Source organism: Caretta caretta, chromosome 15 (assembly GCF_965140235.1).
Source record: "Caretta caretta isolate rCarCar2 chromosome 15, rCarCar1.hap1, whole genome shotgun sequence".
NCBI classification, from domain to species: Eukaryota; Metazoa; Chordata; order Testudines; family Cheloniidae; genus Caretta; species Caretta caretta.
The window spans coordinates 27585890-27607608 of NC_134220.1; the positions used below are offsets into that span (position 1 = coordinate 27585890).

A 21719-nucleotide genomic window follows, 5' to 3' on the forward strand; every position below is an offset into this window, starting at 1 on the left:
AGTCACCACCGGGCTTTGCTGTTTGTTTTTAACTCTATCTTGCTAACGACTAGAATCCCACCTGCTCTCTCAGAGCTGAGCTGGCTCTGTGGGGCTACAGGAGGCGCAGTTTGGTGTTGGTCAGTCAAGTAAATGTAGGACTCAAAGGCACATAGAGAACACACTGAGTTAGGACATGTCACTTCTCTAATCATAACTGCACTCAAGGCCTGATCTACACTGGGAAACTCACTTCAGCCCCAGTTCCACACTTGGATCTGCATAGGCAAAGCCCTGAACCTGTATCCAGACCCAGTGTGGGCAGAGTTCTGTCCACACAGGCCCTGAGGTCTGTCTGTGTGGATCTGATTACAGAATTAGGGCCTGTGTTCTGAAATCCTTGTTATGCAGGAAAAATAGGGTAGGAGACACTTTGCAATGCCTGTTTGAACATCAACGTCTTGCTAATCTTCCACCAACCCTTGGGCAGAGTTTATGCCCTGTCTAGTGCTACGTTTTTACTAGGAACTATTTTAGGCTAAGTTAACAAAATAGTCAATTTTTGGGGGCTTTTAAGGTTTATATAAGCAATGGGGGTGGGGGAGGAAATGTGTTCCCCTGGCCTTTCAATGACGGCACTAAGAAAATCTTGACTGAGTCTGGAATCACCTCGTGCCCCTAACCAAGACCCAGGGGACTAGCACTGGACACAGATGTAGTAAGAGTCCCTGCAGGGGAGCACTGACATTCTAAAGGCAGAGGCTGGGAAATTATTCTCTTCGTTTTGCTGATTGGGGGACCCAAGGCGCAGAGCAGGACAGTGACTTGTCCAAGGTCACCCAGGGAGCCGAAGGATCTGTGGGACTCTGACCCAGGCCTGTGGGATTGGGGCTAGCTGATGTTTCCACATTGCCACTGTGGGGAGGGGGAAGGGGAGGGAGGTTGGAGAACTACTTCCAAGGAGCACTGTGGAGATTAGGAACCACAGGAAGTACCGCCCAAAGGGTCCAGAGTGACCGCATGCTGTGGCCTTCTGATTGGCCCATGTTCACTATTTAAGCTTGGAGAGTGGCCCAGGAAGTTTTCTGGGCAACCTTGCAGAATTCTGGCTTGCGGTGACTCCAGACGTTGTTCTGATCTCCAGTCTCTGACCCCAGCCTTAGTCTGACCTGATTCTGGCCTCCTGACTCCAGCCTGGTCACTTCCTCCGGTCTCTCACCCTAACTGATGCTTGCATGTTGATCCCGGCTCTAGCAATTTCTCTGATCCCGGCTTGCTGACTACCGCCTCGTAGCCATCCTAGACTTGTGGCCATCTGCCCAGCTTTGACTGCTAGGCCAGACTGCCTGTGTCCTGCTCCCTTACAGTGAGGGTGCTAGATCTGGCAGTGGAATCAAGAAGCATGTGCCTAAGCAATGCATCCTCTCTACCTCATCAGAGAGGGAATCTATGGCTAGGGGAAATGCAGGACTGTATGACGGTGGAAGGCCGTATTTAGGAGCATAGACATTGCCAGACTGGACCAGACCCAAAGCCCATCTAGGCCAGTGTCCTATCTCTGTTAAGTGGCCAGCTCCAGATGTGTCTGAGGAAGGTGTCAGAACGCTGCGGTAGGCAGATGAAGGACTCCTCCTTACCCCTAATAGTAAGTGATGGGCTTATAAGGTATCAAAGAGGGCAGGGGGGCAAGGGGTTGGACGTGGTCTGGGTCTGCCATGGCTGGGATAGCCCTGGCCTAACCAAAACCATGAACATGAAAGAATGTGCATGCTGGGTCAGACCAATGGTCCATCTCGCCCAGTGTCCTGTCTCCGGCAGTGGCCAGTGGCAGATGCTTCAAAGGGAATGAACAGTACAGGGTAATTTCAAGTGATCCATCCCCTGTTGTCCAGTCCCAGTGTCTGGCAGTTGGAGATCTAGGGACACCTGGAGCATGGGGTTGTGTCCCTGACCATCTTGGCTAATAGTCATCGGTGGATCTATCTTTCATGAACTTATCTAATTCTTTTATTTTTAACCCAGTTATATATATTTATATTTTTTTTGGCTTTCACAACATCCCTTGGCAAGGAGTTCCACAGGTTGACTGTGCTATGTGAAGAAATACTTCCCCTTTTTTTAAACCTGCTGCCTATTTATTTTGTTGAGTGACACCTGGTTCTTGTGTTATGTGCAGGGGTAAATAACACTTTTTCTCAACACCATTCATGAGTTGATAGACCTCCATCATGTCACATCTCCCCCCGCCCCCCTCCCATTGTCTCTTTTCTAAAAGGAACATTTCCAGTCCCTCCAATTTTTCCTTGAATGGAAGATGTTCCATATCTCTATTTTCATTGCCTGTCTCTGCAGCTTTTTCAACTCTAATGTATCTTTTTTTGAGATGAGGCAACCAGAACTGCACACAGTATTCAAGATGTGGGCGTACCATGGATTTATATGGTAGCATTGTATTTTCTGTCTCATCCATCCCTTTCCTAATGGTTCCTAACAACACTGTTCGCTTTTTTTGACTGACTGCCACTGCACATTGAGTGGATGTTTTCAGAGAACTATCCAGAATGATGCCAAGATCTTTCTTGAGTGGTAACAGCTAAGTTAGACCCTGTCATTTTGTATATGTAACTGGGATTGTTTTCCAATGTGCATCACTTTGCACTTAACAACATTGAATTTCGTCTGCCATTTTGTCACCCAGTTTTGTGAGGTCCCTTTGCAACTCCTCAGTCAGCTTTGGCCTTCACTGTCTTGAGTAATTTTGTATTGTTGGCAAATTTGGCCACCTGACTTTTCACCCCTTTTTCCAGCTCACTTATGAGTATGTTGAATTGCACAGGTCCCAGTACAGATCCTTGGGGACCCCCACTATTGACCCCTCCCCATTGTGAAAATGGACTGGAGGCAACTGAAATCTACATTGGGTTCTCCTCTAGCTGCCATCCTCAATGTTTGTGGTGCCTGGCTGCTGTGGCCACAAGCTAGGATGTAAAAGAGGGCAGGAGCCAGCACCAGCCCTGTGGGGGCGAGGGACCAGATGGTGACTGGGCAGAAAAAAACAAGTTGCCCCTGGGGGGAGAGAGATTTTTTTTTTTTTTTTTTTTTTTTGCAAAAGACTGAAAGGAAAAACAAACCAACCTAATTGCACTAGCTTGCATGTAGGCCTGATTCTGTAGGCCTTACTCCTACAAAACTCCTGTTGCCTCCAGTTACCATCCACTCGCCTCTGCTTGCTTGCTCTGCTTGCTTGCAGTGCTGTGTGCTATCTGAAAGCCACGGTGTCAAGTGTGATATAAACATGTAGTGCCAGATCCTCAGCTGGTGTAAATCCAAGTAGGTGCTTGGACTGCAGTAGAGGGAGGTTGATTTACAGCCGCTGAGGATCTGGCCCCCTAAGGCCTTTGGTTGTACTGGTGGACTGAGGTCAATGGCAGGTGTAAAGGAGAGAAAAGTGGCCCCTAAGTGGAGAGATCTAAGCTGTGCTGATTTGCATCTGTCTGATATTCCTAGGGCACCGATTCACCTCCGATGGAAGTACCATTAGCATCTGGCTTGACATCATTAACATGACAGCAGGGGGCGAATGGAACCAAATCTTTTACACTTAAAACACCACAAAACCCCAAACCCATAATTGGGGTGATGGTACAGATACTCTCTGGCTCACCCCCTCCTCCCCCGGTTTATTTCCAGACTCTCCTAAAGCTCTGGGGTGCAACTTCCACCACTTTCACTACAAGTTTTCAGGGCTAAGTGGGACACAAACAGGATCTAGAATTAGTTTGGGTGGAGATGCACTTATTACTTGCATGTGACGCGCTCTGATTTAGGTCCAAGTTACTTTCCTTAAGCACCTCACTGCGTGATCAAGGCTTGGGGTTTGTTTCTGCCCCCCCCATTAAGTCAATGACAAATCTCCCATGTGGTGTTGCTAATTTGCATGACTTTATCATGAGTCTTGTGATATTTGGTCGCACTTGTGTTGCTGGTGAGTCACCCTTGTGTAAGTGGTGTAATAGGAAAGAGGAAAAACGTGAGGGTAAAACCACAAAAATTGGTCAGGGGCTGTGGGGGGGGAGTGGAGGGTCGAAAACTATATTTAACTCCTTTTAAAAAATGGACTCTGTTTCAAGTTGTCCCTTTTAATTTAAACCATCACTTTTCAATGGAAATGTAATTGAAACTCCTGCTTTTCACATCAAGCAGAACCCCTTGAAATGCAAATGAAAACAACTCTGGCCTGACAGTAATTCCTGCACCGCTGCTGGGGCGACCAGGTGGAATAAAACTAACCTCGTAAATTCTATAGCAGCCTAGAACTCCCCTTTCTTGCCAGAGCCAAATGGACCACGAAACTCCAAAAGCTGGGAGTTCTGCTCTAGAGCGAGAAGCTCAGTGGGTTCTAAGTTGGGAAGGTGAATTCTCCACTCTCGGGTGTTTGGCATCTAGATACTTCAGTGACTTTTTGTGTAGTTCAAGGTGCATAGTGTGTTCTACTGCTTAGAGGCCACATGCTGAAGTACTAACTCATGCAAAGCTTCCTATATACATCTTCCCTGTTTAGGAAAAAAAAAGTCACCTTACAAACTCACCAGGGTGGGGAAGGCAGAGCCTAGTGGGCGATACCCCAGCAGAACTTGCAATTAGGCATGGCATACCGTCAGATGGGAGGGGTGGACGAAGGATCCCAGAACAAAACAAGGCTGCAGCTATTATTTCTTTGTGATGTTTATTTTCAGCTTCTACTTCTTGCTCCAAATCATATACATAATTGTCACACCCTCATCTTTAGACAGCAGCTGTCTGAGGCATACCTGCATGTCATCATATGGAAAATACATTTCCATTCTGGTCTTGTGACTTCACAGTGAATTCAGTTGAAGGCTTAGGCGTTGTCTATCATGTAGCCAGGCTTCTGGTGGCCTGTCTGGGGCTGCATAGTGTTCCTGGGTGACATTTTCTTTTGTTTCGGCTTTGATGCAGGGGAATTCGCATATCATTATCTGTTTGTGGTTAAGGACCTGCCATTATCTCTCAGAACATCTTTGTGCAAGCCTATGAATTTCTAAAGGCATGTTTACTTAAGCCTACATACGTTTTCTGGATAAAGCTACACTCTATCCTTAGTATTCCTCCCTGTCTTGTTCATGCCTCATTTTTGCCCCAAATTTTCTTTGTAACGTAGAAAAAAAAATCATTAGAGCTTTTTTTTTTCATATACAATGTTACCTGTGTGTGTAGATGCTTAGGATCTGTATCTATTTTTAAGAGAACTATGTCTCAGGCAGAAACTAGTGCCCTTGGATACGAAAAACTGTTCACTTAACGTCACAGGAAAAATATTCTAATAAAATAACTATTTAGCACTTTCTTTACACATGCAAACAATCTTCCTGACACAACCAACATCAATAATATCTTTTCAGTATGAAGATGGGTACGTTTTCCTAGCACTTTAATTTATTATTTACACATAGTGAAACAGAAATGTAATGTTCAAAGAATCTTCACATGCAATACCGTTCAGCATAACAAGCTGCTGTACAATTGTAAAATATCTGGAGCAGATATTTGAAAATCCTCTAACATCAACAAAAAAAGGCAATAAACAAAAAAAAAATCAGTATGAATCTGCTTTAGTTGCAGTATCACTTTCTGGCATTAAAGTTGTTTGAATTCTTCGGAGAATAGCTGCATTAAGGTGTTTTAAAAATATCAGTCTTCAAACAATCTGAATTATTGGATTTTTCTTGTTGCTGTGCTGTAAGCATGTTTGCTGTGGCAATTCCTATTAGGGTTAAAGGTGCAGAACATGTCAGTTTGAAAATCTGAAAAAGTTTACTGGCTGTCTGAAAAAGCTTTGTCTGGAAGCAGTCTTCTCTTTAGCAGCTAGCGGAAAGCAAGTCACCTTTTTACATTGATTTGTTTAAAAATGAATTAAATTACACTGCAAGATCATATACACGTATCAGATTTTACAACTGTCTCTTAAAGGGCTATAAAAAGTGACAGTTATTTCAAGTGCTTATAGGAAGGAGTTGTAAGTAGACAAATTGTAATGCCACATATCTATGAAACCTTCATGCATTAATTTTGTCCAGCGGAGATGGAAATGTAACTGTGAACTTGGCTGGAGCTAAGATTTTTTAAAAAGCACCAACACATCATCGTCTTTGTTAGAAAAACTGGTGCAATTTCAATTTATTTACTAAAGTTTAAAATCATTACTGTCTGCAAATTCTAGGGAACAGGGAATTGAGAAGACTGGCTGGCTGTGTCTTGATAAATGACATTTTAGCCCTGCCCATGGGAAAAAGGCTGTAAAGGTAGTAGGGGAAATTTTGTATTGTGATTGAAGAGCCATCTCCAGCCTGAATGATCCAGAACTAAGCCTTCAGGCAATTCAGTATCTAAGGGATGATCAACCAATTATTTGCTTGACATTAACAAACTTTTAAAATAGCTTCAAAGCAGGCGCTATCCTAGACCTCCTTCCACAGGGCATAAAGGGAGGAGGGCATAGAAAACAGAAGACAGTCGTTAGCTTTATGACTCTTGTGAACTTTATCCATCTAGGAAGCATTGCCGGGATCTATCGTCCTTATACAAGAATGATGTAACGGCAGCTGGCTGATCATAAAATATAATTCTCCATCCCCTGTACTTTTTGTCTTTGAAGGATACATCTTCCTAGAACCCAGCAAAATTGATGCAGCTCCAATGCTCTCTCTCCCCGGGGGGGCACAGAATCAGCGCCTGCCTGAAGGATAGATATGGATTATTGGCAACAGGCTGGCACGGTGCCCGACGAGCCTTGGCAGCGAGGCGGCCCGTCTTCCCCTGCAAAAGGCAAAGCAGGGGGCGACCAGGCGCCGCCTCTAGCCGGGTGTTATGTCCATGCAGCCCAAGCCTGGTCCGCTCTGTGCGAGCGCCCCGCCGCTGCACAGAAAGGGGGTGGGGGGTGCATGAGCCCCGCCCCGCCCCAGCCAGGGCAGTACAGCCCACCACGCGCAACGGGGCGAGAGGCAGAACCACCCGCAGCCGCGTGTCCCCGCTTCTCCGCGCCTCCCGCAAGCCGCTGCGCGGGGAACGCACTGCCCGGCCCCGGGACGGAGCGGGCGGGCGCGGCGGGAGCCAGGACCGCACGGGGGTGGGGGTGGGGGTGGGGGGGCCCGGGAGTAACAACAAACCGCGAACTCGGAACCATTGTAACTTTGTGGGGGCGGGGTCTGGGGCCCCCCCTCCAATAAATTACGCCCCCCAAAGCGCTTCCTTCCCTGGCCTCCGGCATCGATCCGCACGTGACGTCAGGATCGATAAGGGGGGGGGGCAGAAGCCAAAGTCAAGTGCAGCGCCTCGCGCCCGGACTTTGGGGGGGGGAAGGGGGCGGGCAGCGCTCGCTGCCGGGGAAACCTCCTCGCCCGCCCGCCTCCCCCCGTCCCCGCCGCGCTCCGCTCGGCTCCTCGCTCCCGTCTCTTGTTCGCGGGCGGGCGGCGGCGGAGGGAGGGGGGCGACCGCAGGGCAGCCCCGGCTCCTGGAGCGCCCGGGCGGGGGTGGGGGGGCTCGGCCGGCGCGGGAGGGGGGTGGGGGGGCGAGAGCCCCGCCCGGCCCCTGAGCCCCGCCGCGGCGGGAGCCCACCCCGCACGAACTCGCCCCGCCGCTCGCCGGGCTCCCCCAAGATGGCCGCCGATGTGGGATCGATGTTTCAATATTGGAAGCAATTGGATCTGCGCCGGCTGCAGGTGAGTGGCCGGAGCGCCGGGCCGCGCGGCGCCGGGGAGCCGCGGGGCGCGCCCGGCCGGGCCCCCCGCTCCCTGCCTCCCTCCCCGGGGCGGGCTTCTCGGGGCGCAGCATCGGTCGGTATCGGGAATTGACCCCCCCCCCCCCAGCCGCGGCCGCCTTTGTTCGGGGCGCGCCCCGCCGGCCCGGCCCCCCCCAACAACCCCCCCCGCCGGCCACTTGCCGCCCGCCTCGCAACTTCTCCGGGCGGCCCGGCGCGGACTGCCCCCCCCCCCCGCACCCCCGGGCCGGGGCCGGCTGCGGGGTGTGGAAAGGGGGCCCCTGCCCTCCCGGACTTACTGCCCCGCTCGCCCCCCAGCCCCGCGGTCCCCGGCTTCGCCTCCCCGTGCGGGGCTGGAAGTTTCCCCCCAGCTGCGTTAGGGCTTGAATGGCCTGGGCTCCGGGCGCCTTGCCGGGCAGGTGAATTCAGCAAATGCAGATGTTCAACTTTTCCGTGGGGGGTGATTTCCCCTTTTCCCCTCTCGCTAGGCTCTGGGGAGAAGGGAGAGCTCGGCTTGCCTGTCCAGGGGCCCTGGAGCAGGTCCATACAGCGTGTTGTGTATCTTATCGATACTGTTTTCAGGGGTGCGTTGAAGGGATTAAGTTCATATTTATACAGGGCTTAGGAGGCAACTGTGTTGTCTCTGCTGCTGAATACTCCATAAACGTTTAAATCTTTGAAGTTGCAATCACAGCAGGCAGAAGTTGAGGGGCAATGATGCAGATAACAGACCTATTATAGTATCTTGACTTGTTTGCCGTGACATTAGCTTAAGATAAAAGATAATCAGGCTGAAGATAAAAGGGCTGCTTTTTGCCTATGTGCAAATCTTGTTAAGTTTCTTACATTCAGGCAAGTGGTACCATCCCTGAGCCCCAACAACTGGCATTCTCATCAAATGAATTCAAAAGCAAGGCAAGGTGCTTTTAAAACATAAGCTGCAAGTGACTTGCATTTTTCAGAGGTTTACTGACCATGAGCATGTAGCAAAGAAACAAACCAAACTGTCTGTTGCCTGTATTTTCTGCCTTTTAAAAAGCTGCAGCGACACCCCCCCCCCAAAAAAGTGTCTTAAAAATAAAAGGCTCATTCCCCCTCCCCCTGTTCTAGGTTGGCTGTATTGTATTTGGTGTTAGGCAATTGTAATTGTATTCCCTGCTAATGTTTGTGAATCAGACCTGGGCACTCTAAGGGCATAGACTCTTTATTTATGATTGATGTTCTGTAACATAAGGAATGACAAGAGCATGGCAAACAGATATGGGAGACAGCAGAAGGAGAATCAAATCTGCTCAGGGCTGGCTGAAGCCCTTCTGTGGTCCTATTGTTATTCAGGTCTTGAGAATTTAGCGTGCAGATTTACAGCAGTGGTATTTGGGTTCATTCATCCCTGAATGTCAGTTAACAAAATTTTCATTAGCCAACTAATATTCAGTCTTCTAACCTTACTCAAGGTGCATATAGATCTGATTGTCCGTGTTTTAGACTTGTGATGGATACACCTATCTTGCATTAGGAAAGAGATCCTTTGTGGTTCTGTTTAGGTCACAGAATACTGTATACAACTAGAGTGCTACTGGTCTGTGAAATTAATGATAAGCCCTTTAACATTTACAAGAGGACAGCTGACCTGAAAAAAATAGATGTTTACATTTTGTCATTTCTACAGCTTTCTGTATGTGGCACGTAATGAGATGAGGTGTAAGCTGGAACTCCTACAAAAGAAGAGATGCTCATTTACATGGATATTAAATAGGTTTATCCCTGTAGGATATTACAGACTTTAAAATGAGGCATGTTTCATAGGGGAGTAAACAAATTTAAATACGATTTATGGCACTTCAGTAATGTTTCAACAGTTCCAGCATTTAATACATTTTGGCTTTTAAGCAGATTACTTAGTACATCTGTGATACCCAACCCTCAAAGTAATACAGGTACTGCAGCCAGCCCGCTTTCCATGACTGTTCATTTATAGCCTTTTGGTTTGCAGGGTATTAGCATCCTAAACACATGGGATACAAAGGATTCCTTAATACATTCTGGTGATGAGTTTTGCACCAACTTGTATTTACAACTAGTTTTTGGTCTGAAAGAAAAAAAATTCTTTTGAGCTGGGGCGGGGGCAGATTTTGGAAGATCTAGTTTGACTGTTCAGCTTAATTGTGCTTCCTTGGAAAGAGGTATATAGCTTTAATTTTCAGATGTTCTGGATGAATGGGTATCTGGGTCTGGGTGCTTACTGTAGAGAGTTCTTGCTGTCTTCGATCCAGGCAGCATTTCTGGCACCTCGCCCCAGATGGTGGTGGGAAAGGTGACCTTGTGCCAGTTTGGCCTAATGCCCTCTATTTTAAAAAAAAAAATTGAAATAATCTATTATTCCCCCAAATGCATTTTTTAAAAATTTGTACGCACAGGCCTGTTTGCCTGGAACGCCCATGCAATGGCAAAGTTTGGACAACCTTGACAAATGGTGGGCATATGTAAAACATGCAGAAAATGGGATACTCTATAGCACTTTGATCACAATGGCACTGAGCCTTTTTACAGCAAGTAGGCTCGGAAATGAGAAGAGATAAAATTCTATCAAAGATAATGCCAGGCATATTTCATTTGGTTATGAGATTGTTTTATAGTGTACATTACTAATGCTGTATTTTTTTACAGCTTTCTTGTGTGTAATAGTCATAACAGGTTTCATACCTTTATGATTTTTCTTGTTTTAATTTGCTCTGTTTTATTATGTTCGGTATAGCAGTATATGGATTCTATGCTGTCTGCATCCTAGATGCAGCCTATTCTATATTTAAAAAGGCAGAAGTAGAAAGCATTGTGGACTACTGATTTTGGATATCAAAGACTGCTCCAAACTGGGCGATAAATACCTACTATTGCCCTGGTTACACTGTGTGAGCAAGTTCATCAAATCAAATATTGTACATTTTGTTTCAGTAAGGCAGGCATTTTTGCGCGTCTGTGCGAACCAGTGCTTGAGGCAGTCGGCATGGTTGAACGTTCCGCAGAAACTTAAGTGGTAAGGTAATGTGAGGCATCTAGTTAGTTCAGACTGTTTTGCCATTCACTGAGTGCCAAGAATGTTCTGAATGCGTTGTGCTTGATGGAATGTTTTCACTGTTCAAAGTTTAGAAAAAATGTGGATGTGATTAAAATATTATAACCTTATGATATTCTGAAGTGCATAAATTTTACATATCCACTACAGAGGGAGTTTAGACATCCATTAAGTTATATGACAGCTTGACTTATCTAAATGTGCTATCATTTAACAATGTGTCAAAATTCTTCTTTATATAGATGACAGTGGTAAATAAGCTATCAGTCCTATTGGCTGAAGCTTAACTTCTGAAACTTGGCCGAATAAACTTCACTGCAGTACCGTGGAGCAGTCGTAGGTGGAATAATCTCGTTATTACCTCAGTGGGTATGCCCAGGACCTTGCAAGAGCCACCTCCAGAGCGCTTCATGGGAGAACTTAACCTTGCCAAATGCTCTGGGCTCTGCATATCATTAAGACATTCCAAATTTACAGTAAGACTGAGAAGTTATTGGATCATCCAACTTACTACTTCATGATCAGCTTCTTAAAAGGTACGGCATAACTGATTGCTTTGCCAATAGCCCTAAGCCATAGCATGAATCAATTCCTGCTGTGTATCAGACTCAAAGGTACATGCATATTAAAAGCAATAGACAGACAGGGCCACGTTCATTCCAGCTATGTCTCTCTTGACTTCAGTGGAGTTAAACCAGGGATGGATTTATCCCTAACTCCATTGACCTCCGTAGATGCTGTCCGGATGATGGAGCTCAACACTAGCTGTTTCTATTTGCAGTTGTTTTTGTGGTCAAACTTGGGACCATATCTGATTCTTTAAGGGTTTGTTTGGGGAAGCTGTTGGCCCAAACAGTGCTGGTTGTCTATATAGTCATGTCTTTATTATATTAATACCCTCTTAGGTATGATAAAAAGAATAGAGGTGTGGAGGACTTGCTTCCCCTTAAAAGATTCAAAATAAGCATAAACATGTCTCCTTTGATGTGTGGGTTTGTAGCACTGTCGTCTTCTTGTGTTTAGGATCTTGATCAAACTATCACTTGGAAGCGAAAAAAAAATGTATCCAGGTTTTTTCATGCCCTTGGACAAGGTAGAAGGCACCGGTTCCTGAGTCCTGAAAATTCAGGTTCTTAAGCTCTCTATGGAAGAGGTACAACACAGGCAGCAGCAGCTTCGCCATGCTGCTCTACCTATGTGTCTTAACCCTGTTATCAATGGACCAGCTGTTGGGGCAAGAAGGGTGTTGGGTCTTCACGGGCCCAGTCAGTCTGTGATTTTCTCTTGCAATGCTGCCTGTGGAATGGTGGGTTTGGGAAATGTGGTCACTCATCCGCTGGGAACTGAACTGAGATCTGCCAACCGGTTCTTTTATATTGAGAGTACAGTTCACGTTAAACTTCCCATCCACTCAAAACAGTCTCTGAGGCACTCAGCTTTGTGGTGGACAAATATATTAGGAAACAGAAGGAGAGTATTGTCAGAGGACTGTTAACACCACTACCTCTGTCTTCCAGTTTCCGTTATTTGTTTCACTTATTTTCCAGAGTTTCTGAGCTCTAGGCTAATGAAGGTCTGGTTGTGGGTGACACGCGAGGTTGGATCCTCAGCAGGTGTAAATTCATAGAGCTCCACTGACGTTAATGGAGCTATGCTGACTTAACACCAGCTGAGGATCTGGCCCACAGTGTTCATGAGCTCAGCCTTGGAACTCTTTCACTCCTTTTGAGATGGGCTTGTGAATCTAATGTATATTGTTTAAGATGCATTGAAGCTTCAGTAACTGTTTTTTTTAAAACAAGGGGATTGCAGGTAGTTAGTTTCTAATGTGACCACAGCTAACACCCTTATCAGGAGGCCTGGCAGAATTAGATTTTAATGTTTTTTAACAATTTCGACCGGTAATATCAAAGTTTATTTGTAAGCATTTTTTTCTATTATCGATTTAAATGTTTGCAGTTGTGGGAAATTGTGAGGGAGTCAGGCCGTAATTATTTAGTGACAGTGGATGTTGAGATTCAAAAAGTTAAAGCTTTATAACCATTAAAACGCAAGCTGTCAACATCATGTGTCAAAATCTGAGTCTTAGATCAAACTCTGGCAAGTCCTCAAGCAGCATTTTTCTTACTTTTCCTGTCTGTGCATTTTGATTAACATCTGCGGAAATATTTCTTTCACCAGTTTGCATGTGTAGGGTGAAATCAACGTTTATCGACTTTTACTTTTAAAAATAATCCTTCCAAGCCTACTGATGGGCCCCCTCAGTGAGGCCAATGATTCAGTGGGTTCCCGAGTTTGCATGATCATCGTATCCCTGGAGGTGGTTCTTCTGGGTCAGGATAGATGGTAGAAGGGAAGTGGGCACTACCACTGCCCATGCTGCCAGTGTCCTGACCCACTGAAGTCAGACAGAAAAGGATCGTGAGTCTCCAGGATTGTCAAGCCAGCATCATTCACTCCTCCTTTTGGGAGTGAAGGGGAGGCAGGGTCTCCTGTTGGAAAATTGAAAACAATCCAGTTAGCTTGTAAAGTTGCTACATTTCTCCCCCTCTCCCCACAGAAGAGTCATTTGCAAAGTGCATTTCTGTTTCTGCAGGTGCCCAGTAACTGCTTCCATCAGCTATTTCCATCAAGGTTTCAGCATAGCCTGCATGGGACCTGGCACTGTGCCGTGTGAGTCTCAGTGCATTTTGACCCAACTTTCCTTACCTGCTCCTCTGGAGCTGGGCCGGTCTGGCTGCCATTTACACAATAAACTACAACAGCTCCACATGATCTCTGATGGTGTCTTGGGTTAATGATCTGCAAAGTGCAGGATTTCCTTGTGTGCCACCACCCAGGGGCCGCCCCTTGGGAGACCGTCATGGTGTGTGGTGCCGACAGCACCCACTGGGATGGTTACATCTCCTTTGGAACTGCTATGGCTCCAAACTGTGCTCTCATTGATCTGATAGACCATAATGGCTCCCAAAGCTGATAGACCATAATACCACTGAGAAATCTGGGTTAAAGCTTGCATAAGGATAATTAAGGGAGCAGTTAACGTTAACGGGCTAGATGCATCCTGGGTGTAGTTCCATGGCTTTGATGGAATAACACCAGGGTGAATTTGAACCATGGTTTTCTCTAAAGAAAAACCATTACTTGAATGTTACAAGCTGGCTTCAAACCACAGAAGCTGGGATGTTCAGCTAAGGCTGGGCAACCATCCCTAATTTGCCTCCTTATGTCTAGCTGTCACCAGAACACGTAATATAATGCTGTATTCTGATCTGGGACCCTTGTGATACCAAGGTGCAATGGTACTGGGTATGTCCAGCAGGCCCTGCCTGGTCTGGTATTGGATATGACTGGGGAACGCTCTCCCTCTCTTGGAGCCTGGGTTTGGTGACCACCAGGACATGGTGTCAGGCCATCTTTCTAGTTGGGTATTTCCACATTATTGCTGCTGTAGCAGGAGAGCCCGGGGCACTGGGTGGTTGCATGGTGGGCTCTTCTACTCTGCTTGCGTATTGAAGGCAATGTGCGTCTATCCTGTATGATTTTCAATGCTGCACGGCACCGAGAGGCCAGGAGTGAGTGCCAGGTGTGTGTGTGTGTGTTTAAAAGGGGAAGTAAAATGGGTCAAAGTATTTTACAGTTTCCAAAAAAATGGATCCTTTATAACATTGAAAAAGTTCATTTCCCCAGCTGTGTTCAAGGAACAGAGTGTGACTTCCTTGGATCCTGTCACGTAGAAGAGGGTAGATATGGAGCAATATGGAGAGTTCTGAATTTCAGTAGCCTTCTCTTACTGACTTGAAGTCATTAAACTCCTATTAAAGTACAGTTTATTGTTTAGGTGGAATGCATGGTAGGCTGATGGCTGTCATTTGTATTACCCCAGTCAGGGATCAAGTCTCCGTTGTGCTAGTCACTGTGCACACGCACGCCCCCCCCCACCCACCGGTGGTCCCTGCTCCAGGGAGCTCGCAGGCTAAGGGTAAGATCAGAGACAGGAGCTAGGTACAACACTCAGGTCAGGGCAGTACGGGGTAACAGGGAGGCAGTTCTGTTTGGCTTAAAGCACTTTGGTCTTCCTCGACTACTCTAGCTCATCTTCTCATCTTGATTGTGCAAACACTTACACCCACAAGGAACTTCGCACTCAGGAGCAGCAAAGTTGAGATCCATGGTTTACTCATCTGAGTAAAGCTACTCACCCGCATCAGTGTTTGCAGGATCCAGAGCTGATTCTGTAGGTAACGTGTGACATGCTTGCTGGTGGCTCCAGCATCTCTTCTGGCATTTGAGCAGACAGAACATGCGATTGAAACTGATAGTTTGATTTAAAAAAAAAAAAAAAAAGTCACCCTGTCAGAAATGCCCGTCTCTGTCCTGCCAGGCTGAGGAAATCTAGTTGAAACTGAGTTTTAACAAATGGGAGACGCAACCCTGATACCTTCTTCTGTATAACTTGCCTTACTCAGCTCGTGCCCAGCTTCCTATTTCCCTGCATTGCCTTGTTGTTTCTTATTTAGGCTCTGATTCAACAGCCGTATCTCTGGGTGTGTTGGGGTCTGTCTGGGCGGATCTGAGTGAAGGGTCAGGTCCAGAATTTGTATGTTCCTCAGGGCAAGGTCTGCTCGTTATTGCTGTGTGCAGAACCATGCATACCTATGGCTCTAAATGCAAATGTTTAAGAATAACAATTCTGGTACCTGTCATCATTGGCTTGATCCTCCTACCATTGAAGTCCATGGGAGTTTTGCCATTGTGGCAGCAGGTCTAGGGATCTTTATTTTCATTTGGGGGGGGGGGGAATGCGGGTGCTGGTGGGAATTGGATGGACTTATAGTCCCACTTTCTTCCTCTTAATTCTGCATTTCTTTGCGTTGCCGGAGAAAGTCGGGCTGTGAAAGTTACCAAAGGGTAATGTTTTTTGTGGTTGAATAATTGAGACTTTGGCAGACAAGGCTGGCAGAGCTGAAGAAAATTAGAGTTTATCTTTAGCTCAGCAGCTCTCACTTTAGAAACTGGTGACCCCAATTCCAGCCTGAAGAGTGACTTCTTCCCTAATTAATAAATCCATTAATTAATTGTGTGCATGCTGCAGCCCATTAGAGATGAATTGGGTGGCCTCCCGATCCAGTTTAGTGGATTCTCTCTACGGCCTTGTGAAAAATGTGACCAAGAGGCAAATAGGGAACATAAACGAAAATATAATCAGATTCCCATGGGCCGACAGTGGATGTTATTGACGTTGTGACTCTTGGGTATTTCCTGGCCTATTATCTAGTGAGTTGGTGTTTGCAGACGCACATTTGAGTATTGTCCATAAATGACACCCCTTGGTGGCAGCTGCAATGAAAAGAGTGGGGACGTGTGGAGAGGCTGGTACAGGGCATTGGCGTGGGGGTGATAGTGCCAGGAGACCCTTCCCTTCGAGAGCGCTCACCACAACACGACAATATCTGGCCCCGATCTACCACAACGGTGAAGAACCAGCGTAACTTTTAAACACGCGTGCTGCTCCCATTGACTTGAGTGGGGCTACTCATGTCCTTCACACTAGGCATGTGCTTAAGCATTTTGCTAGATTGGGAGGGGGCGGGGGCGGGGGGAGCCCTAGCATTCTCCTGAGCACTCAGGCCCAGCTCTCATGCCTGGTGGAACCCGCCATCCTGAGGCGCACGGTCAGCTGACGTGAAGGCGCGGCCTGACGCTCTGCCCTGTCTGGTGCTGGAGGCGGAGGATGGTGCGTGCTGCTCGTTTGTGGAGCAGCAATTAGGAGAGCTGTGGAGCACCAGGCCCCCAGGATGATCCTGGCCTGGCATAGGCAGAATGACTTCGGAACCCTCCCCTCAGCCAATGCTGCTCCGCTCACCCCACGCGGCTCAGAGGAGCAAGAGGAGAATTTGCCTGCAGTCGGCTGCTTTTGTTAGATGTCCCTGGCCGTTCCCTGATCTCAGCTGCACTGGTGTAAGCCTGGAGAGATTGCTCTGCGCGTGCCCTGTCAATCGGGGGCGACGCCATTGTAACTGAGACCAGCATCTGGTCCCTCTTGCATTCTTGCTGTTGGGTAAATTGCTGAAGGAGCCCTTTGCTTGGGACCAAGCAGGTCATCTTGCCACCGCCAGGCCCAGCATGGGTGCAGTGCCTCAGGACTTCCATGGTGTGGGACAGCCAACCACACACAGGGGCTGGTTTTTCCTGACCTTAACGTCAGCCAACATACAGTGAGTGATGGAAGGGGCTCACGTGCATGGCACTGTACCTGCTGGTGGAGCTGGGATCTCTAGGCAAGAAAAGATGCCCACGATAGAGCCAAGCTGCCGATCGTGCTGCTGCGTTTGTGTCAAACTCCTTGGAACTGCCTGAGCGCTTGGAAAGTTGTGTTGAATGAGGCAGGAAGTCAAGCATCCGTCTGCACCTGGAGCAGGTGGATTTGGAAGAGGGCTCTGGAGTTCTCCAGTCGCATGTGGAGTGGAATGTTAATTGTTTGGAGATCTGAGTGAGTAGATATGAACAGATTTAACAGACAGTATACTCCAAACTGAGCTCCCTTCGGGAGGCACGTGCTTAACCAGATAACCTCTGTGGAGCTTTCACAACTAGCTATTCGTCTCCCTCCATATGTTGGCACAGTAGCTGCTTTCTTCATTTATTTTTTTCTTATCGTCTGCAGAGGCTTCAACTAAAAATGCAGAAAGAATTGTTGTGCATTCTGATCCCTGAGCTAATGTTTTCTCCACTGAACGTAGTTAACTGTCAGGCTCAAAATCATAATTTAATAAATCAAAATTCCTTGCTTGTCTCCTTGGATTTTAAAAACCGTATTGGCTTTTTGCATTTTTCTCTGCGTGGCTAGTGAAAATACACTAGTCAGTTTGGCACATCAGTTTCTAGTCTTTCAGGTTCCTATGTCTCGCATCATACCGGGCTAGTTGCACAGCAAACAATGATGAGGAATTGAAAAAAAGTTTTCATTGGAATTAAATAAAAAACATCCTTGAAAATATTTCCGTTGGGTTTGGTTATTGTAAATATTAGGTTTTGTTAAAAAACCCGACATTCAGATTTGCTTTGCTCAGTGTCTCTTCCATAGACAAGACTGCAGAGATAAAACTGTAGATTTGATACAGTGTTGACTCTCTTTAGCAAACAGGCAGTGACACATATCTGTGCCAGCAAAAACAACCAGGAGTCCTTGTTGCACCTTAGAGATTAACCCATTTATTTGGGCATAAGCTTTCCTGGGCTAAAACCCACTTCATTAGTTACTTCCACCAGAGACTTCACTTGGTGCTATCTAGGGAAGGCTAGAGGAATTTTCACAGAAGAAGTTTAGTGCTCTGTGTCCTTTTCTGGGGCTGGTTTTGGTTCAGCAAGTCAGTTAATCTCCATTTTGGGGATGTCTACACTGCAGTTAAACCCCCACGGCTGGCCTGTGTCAGCTGACTTGAGCCTGAACTCTACCCTGCAATTTTACAGCCCCACGACTCAAGCCTGGGTCATCTGACATGGGCCAGCTGTGAGTCGTTACCTTCAGTGTAGACATACCCAGGGCGTTTCTTATGATGTTCAACAGAGAAGGAGAGAGAATGAGGGGTGAGATCAAATTATTAGATCAGTAGCAACCCCCTACTGTTTCTGTCTCTTAGAAATAAAAGTGACTAGCTTTCCATGCACCTCATGTGGTGGGCAGTCCCCTGCCTGGATTCCAGTGAACGTTCACCAGAATAACTGATGCAACATGAGGAATGAAAATGCAGGCACGTTTGCAGAGACTGAGGGGTTCAGGACCTGAAGAATCCTGCTCCTAGAGCGGAGATCTGGTTTTAAATTAATTTAGGGTTCGAAAGCTACAGTATGTGCAAATACAGATTTTTTTTTTCTTGTACCTTGCGATGGAAAATGGACCCGCAACATGGTTTCTTTATGTACAGCACAGGAAGAGTCCCTCGCAAATTGGAAAATGAACCTCGAGGACATTCATTCCATCCAAAAAGGCTCTATGAAGATTCTCAGAACATTTGGTACCTTCTGGCACCTATTATAGAAAGATGTAATTCCCCAACTTGAGAGATAATAAGCAGGTATTGACTTCTGCTGAGGTCATTATCAAGATTTATTCAGTCAATATGGCTTCTTGGGTCAATAAATCTTGAGGCTGATGGAAGAAGAATATGTACCTGTAGACTTTATTAAAAAGTTTTCCCCTTTTCGTAACACTTTCCGATGTATATTACATGAGCATCTCTTTCTGATTTTTTTTTTTATTACCTTCTTTGGTGGTTACACTTTTTTATGCTGCTTTAGACCTGCTTTTGTTTGTTACAGAGTGAGTGAAAAACAGGAAAGATCTTGTTTTATTTAGTAGGTTTCAAGTGGGAGTGTTGCTCTGTTCTGATATGCATTTTTTTGGGTGGGGAAAGATTCCTAAGACAAACAATATGTAGCTCTTTTAATCTTCAAAGCATATTACAAGCCTTAGCTAATTAATTAATCTTCCCATTAGCCTATAGCATTATATCTGTTTTGCAGATAGGGAAACTGAGGTTGAAATGCTGAGTGACTTTCTGAAGGCCGCAGAGATGGTTGGTGTTAGTTCTGGGATTAGAACCCAGGACTCCTGGAACCCAGTCCTGTGTTCACATGTTTGGCCCCTAGTTCTTTCTGTTTCCAATCCAAATATTTTGCTGAGGTTTGAGAGAGCAAGGTGCTTTGCAGTGATAAAATCTCCCCCTTATTTCAGTGGGGGCAGAATCAGACCCTCTAAAATCCTAAGCCTGGGGAGGTTGGTCTGTTTCTGAGCAGCAGTAGAAAGGCCAGGCTTCAGAGGAGCTGATGCTCCTTGTACAAATTTCCCTAGAGAGGTAAGCTGCCTTTGGGACACATCCTGCTCTCTGTGATAGTCGTTGGGGTTGAGTGGAGGTAACTGAGGGCGGAATCTGTCACACTGACTTCTTTTGGAGTCTCACTGGGTAACATTTCTCCCCTGGGCAGACAAGCGAGCACCACTTGACCCACATGTAAATCCTCAGAGCAGGGTTTAAGTGGGGTGTTAGTGGGGCCAGGGCCTTGCACAGGATCCTCTGGACTGGGCATGGGGTGTGTTTGTGCAAGGGATTTGCCCCTAGTGAACACCTCTGTCAGCATTGTGTGTATTTACCTGATTGACACTGCTCTGCACAAAGCTTTCTGCCCAGAGGAGTTGGTGGCAGAGCTGTTACCTATGAGTCGGTTGTCGGGATGATTTGGGGGAATGGCAGTCTGAGTAGGAATTGTGTTTGCAGGATTCCGAGCGGGGGTAAAGCTTGTTCAGCCTCTCACTTGGACGCTCGCTTTGGTGATTCTTTGCTCTGTGTTATCAGGAATGGCCAGTGCAGTGTCCTCCTAGTTTTGATGGAGATTGCGCATGTAGAGAGGGTGCCGCTGCGAACTAAACGATTACACTCGGAATGCAGGAAAAACGAGTGACACTGTCTCCTATAGCAGGGAGTGTGTTCAGTGCAGCCTGTTCAGATTTCCAGTGTCCCATGTAGAAAATGGCCCCCTAAAGGCAGATCCAGAACACCAAAATACGTGTGCAGTTGTGCACATCATTTGCACACGCAATTGCCCTGATTGCGTGCGCAGATCAGGTGTTTGCATGTACCTGCCTTCTGAGGTTTCATAGTAAATGGCCACTGGTGTGCACACATGCCTGACTTACACGTGGATTTTCGGTAATCACGAGTGCAGGCGTCTTTGCACAGAGTGCTAATATAGTTTACTGTGAAAATTTGGCCCCTGAAGCCAGAAAGATGTCAGCCGTGGGGGTTCATCAGAGGAATCTAACCAAAGGTTTAGTTGGACTAGAAAGCCGAAGTGTTCATTATGCACTGCAGTGCTTGTTAATTAACAGGGACTTGCAGGGAGTGCAGCCCTTTTATCCCTACTGGTTGTATACAAGTGCTGGAAGTGATCCTTGTGTCTGCAGCCCCAGGCCTGAGTTCAAGGAATAGTCTGCAGTAACAACCCATAATTCTTGAGGGTATCGCTGTGGCGAAAGAGAGCGAACAGACTAAAATCTGCATAGAACTTGCGATTATGTGTTCCCCTTCCTGGTATTTTCTGGTTTCAGAGGAACAGCCGTGTTAGTCTGTATTCGCAAAAAGAAAAGGAGTACTTGAGTGAGCTGTAGCTCACGAAAGCTCATGCTCAAATAAATTGGTTAGTCTCTAAGGTGCCACAAGTACTCCTTTTCTTTCTGGTATTTTCTGGTATTCATGATCCCTTGCCCCACTGCCCAGCTTTGCAAGTTGCCTTCCGTTATAAAGCTGTTGTACTGTATTTGGGGCCCATTGCATTTTGAGTTATTGGGCCCAGTCCTGTGTCCCTTGCCCACCCAAAACACTCTGCGTACATTTTGGGTGAGTGAGGATGCAAGATTGGGCACGGTGTTTATACAGCACTTCAAGGATGCAAGCATCAAGTATTGTAACAAAGCAATGCCCAGTGTGGGAATACACAGTTGTCCTGAGGCTGTAGTCCATGTCTAATGGAACTTTGTGCATCCAAAGGACCAGAACTTGGAGTCTCCTGGTCCAGAAGAGCAGGACCTGCCTCTTAAACTAAATGAGTCTCTCTGTAAACTGTTAGCTGTATAGGATCTATGACACATGGACGAGTATTTCTGATTCCATCCTAGAGAGGACAGTGGGACCTGCATGCAGACAATATGCGTGCGCATACACACCTTCACGCCTCTCTTGTGATTTTCTATACCGTGTGAATTTCACCTCTGTTATCCCAGGAAGACTGAATGGCAGATTCCTATGGTAGTTCAGGAATTGCTCTGGCTGTTTGGTTAGAGGGAGGGGCTAATGATTAAATCAGTTTTGTACTCCTCCAGGTATATTTCAT

The 21719-nt window shown here is 46.6% G+C and overlaps 1 protein-coding gene and 1 long non-coding RNA gene across 9 annotated transcripts in view; one reads left to right on the plus strand and one right to left on the minus strand.

The window, feature by feature from the left end:
• Positions 1 to 4688: 4688 nt before the first annotated feature.
• On the minus strand, positions 4689 to 8246 carry LOC125623100 (uncharacterized). Of its 2 annotated transcripts, XR_012665098.1 has the most exons (3): positions 8056 to 8246; positions 6661 to 6736; positions 4689 to 4979 (listed from the first exon to the last, which is right to left on the minus strand). It is a non-coding gene; the product is annotated as an uncharacterized LOC125623100 (long non-coding RNA). The 2 variants fall into 2 exon arrangements; XR_007352898.2 differs by lacking the exon at positions 8056 to 8246 and having other exon boundaries at positions 6661 to 7085.
• Positions 7548 to 21719, plus strand: part of CUX2 (cut like homeobox 2) — a 228844-nt gene continuing 214672 nt past the window's right edge. For all 7 annotated transcript variants that reach the window (XM_075120084.1, XM_075120085.1, XM_048821681.2 and 4 more), the window contains exon 1: positions 7548 to 7718. Coding sequence is in view for 5 of the 7 variants with exons in the window: in XM_048821681.2 (XP_048677638.2) it covers positions 7656 to 7718 (63 nt within the window). In the remaining 2 variants the exon portion in view is untranslated. The remainder of the gene's footprint in view (positions 7719 to 21719) is intronic.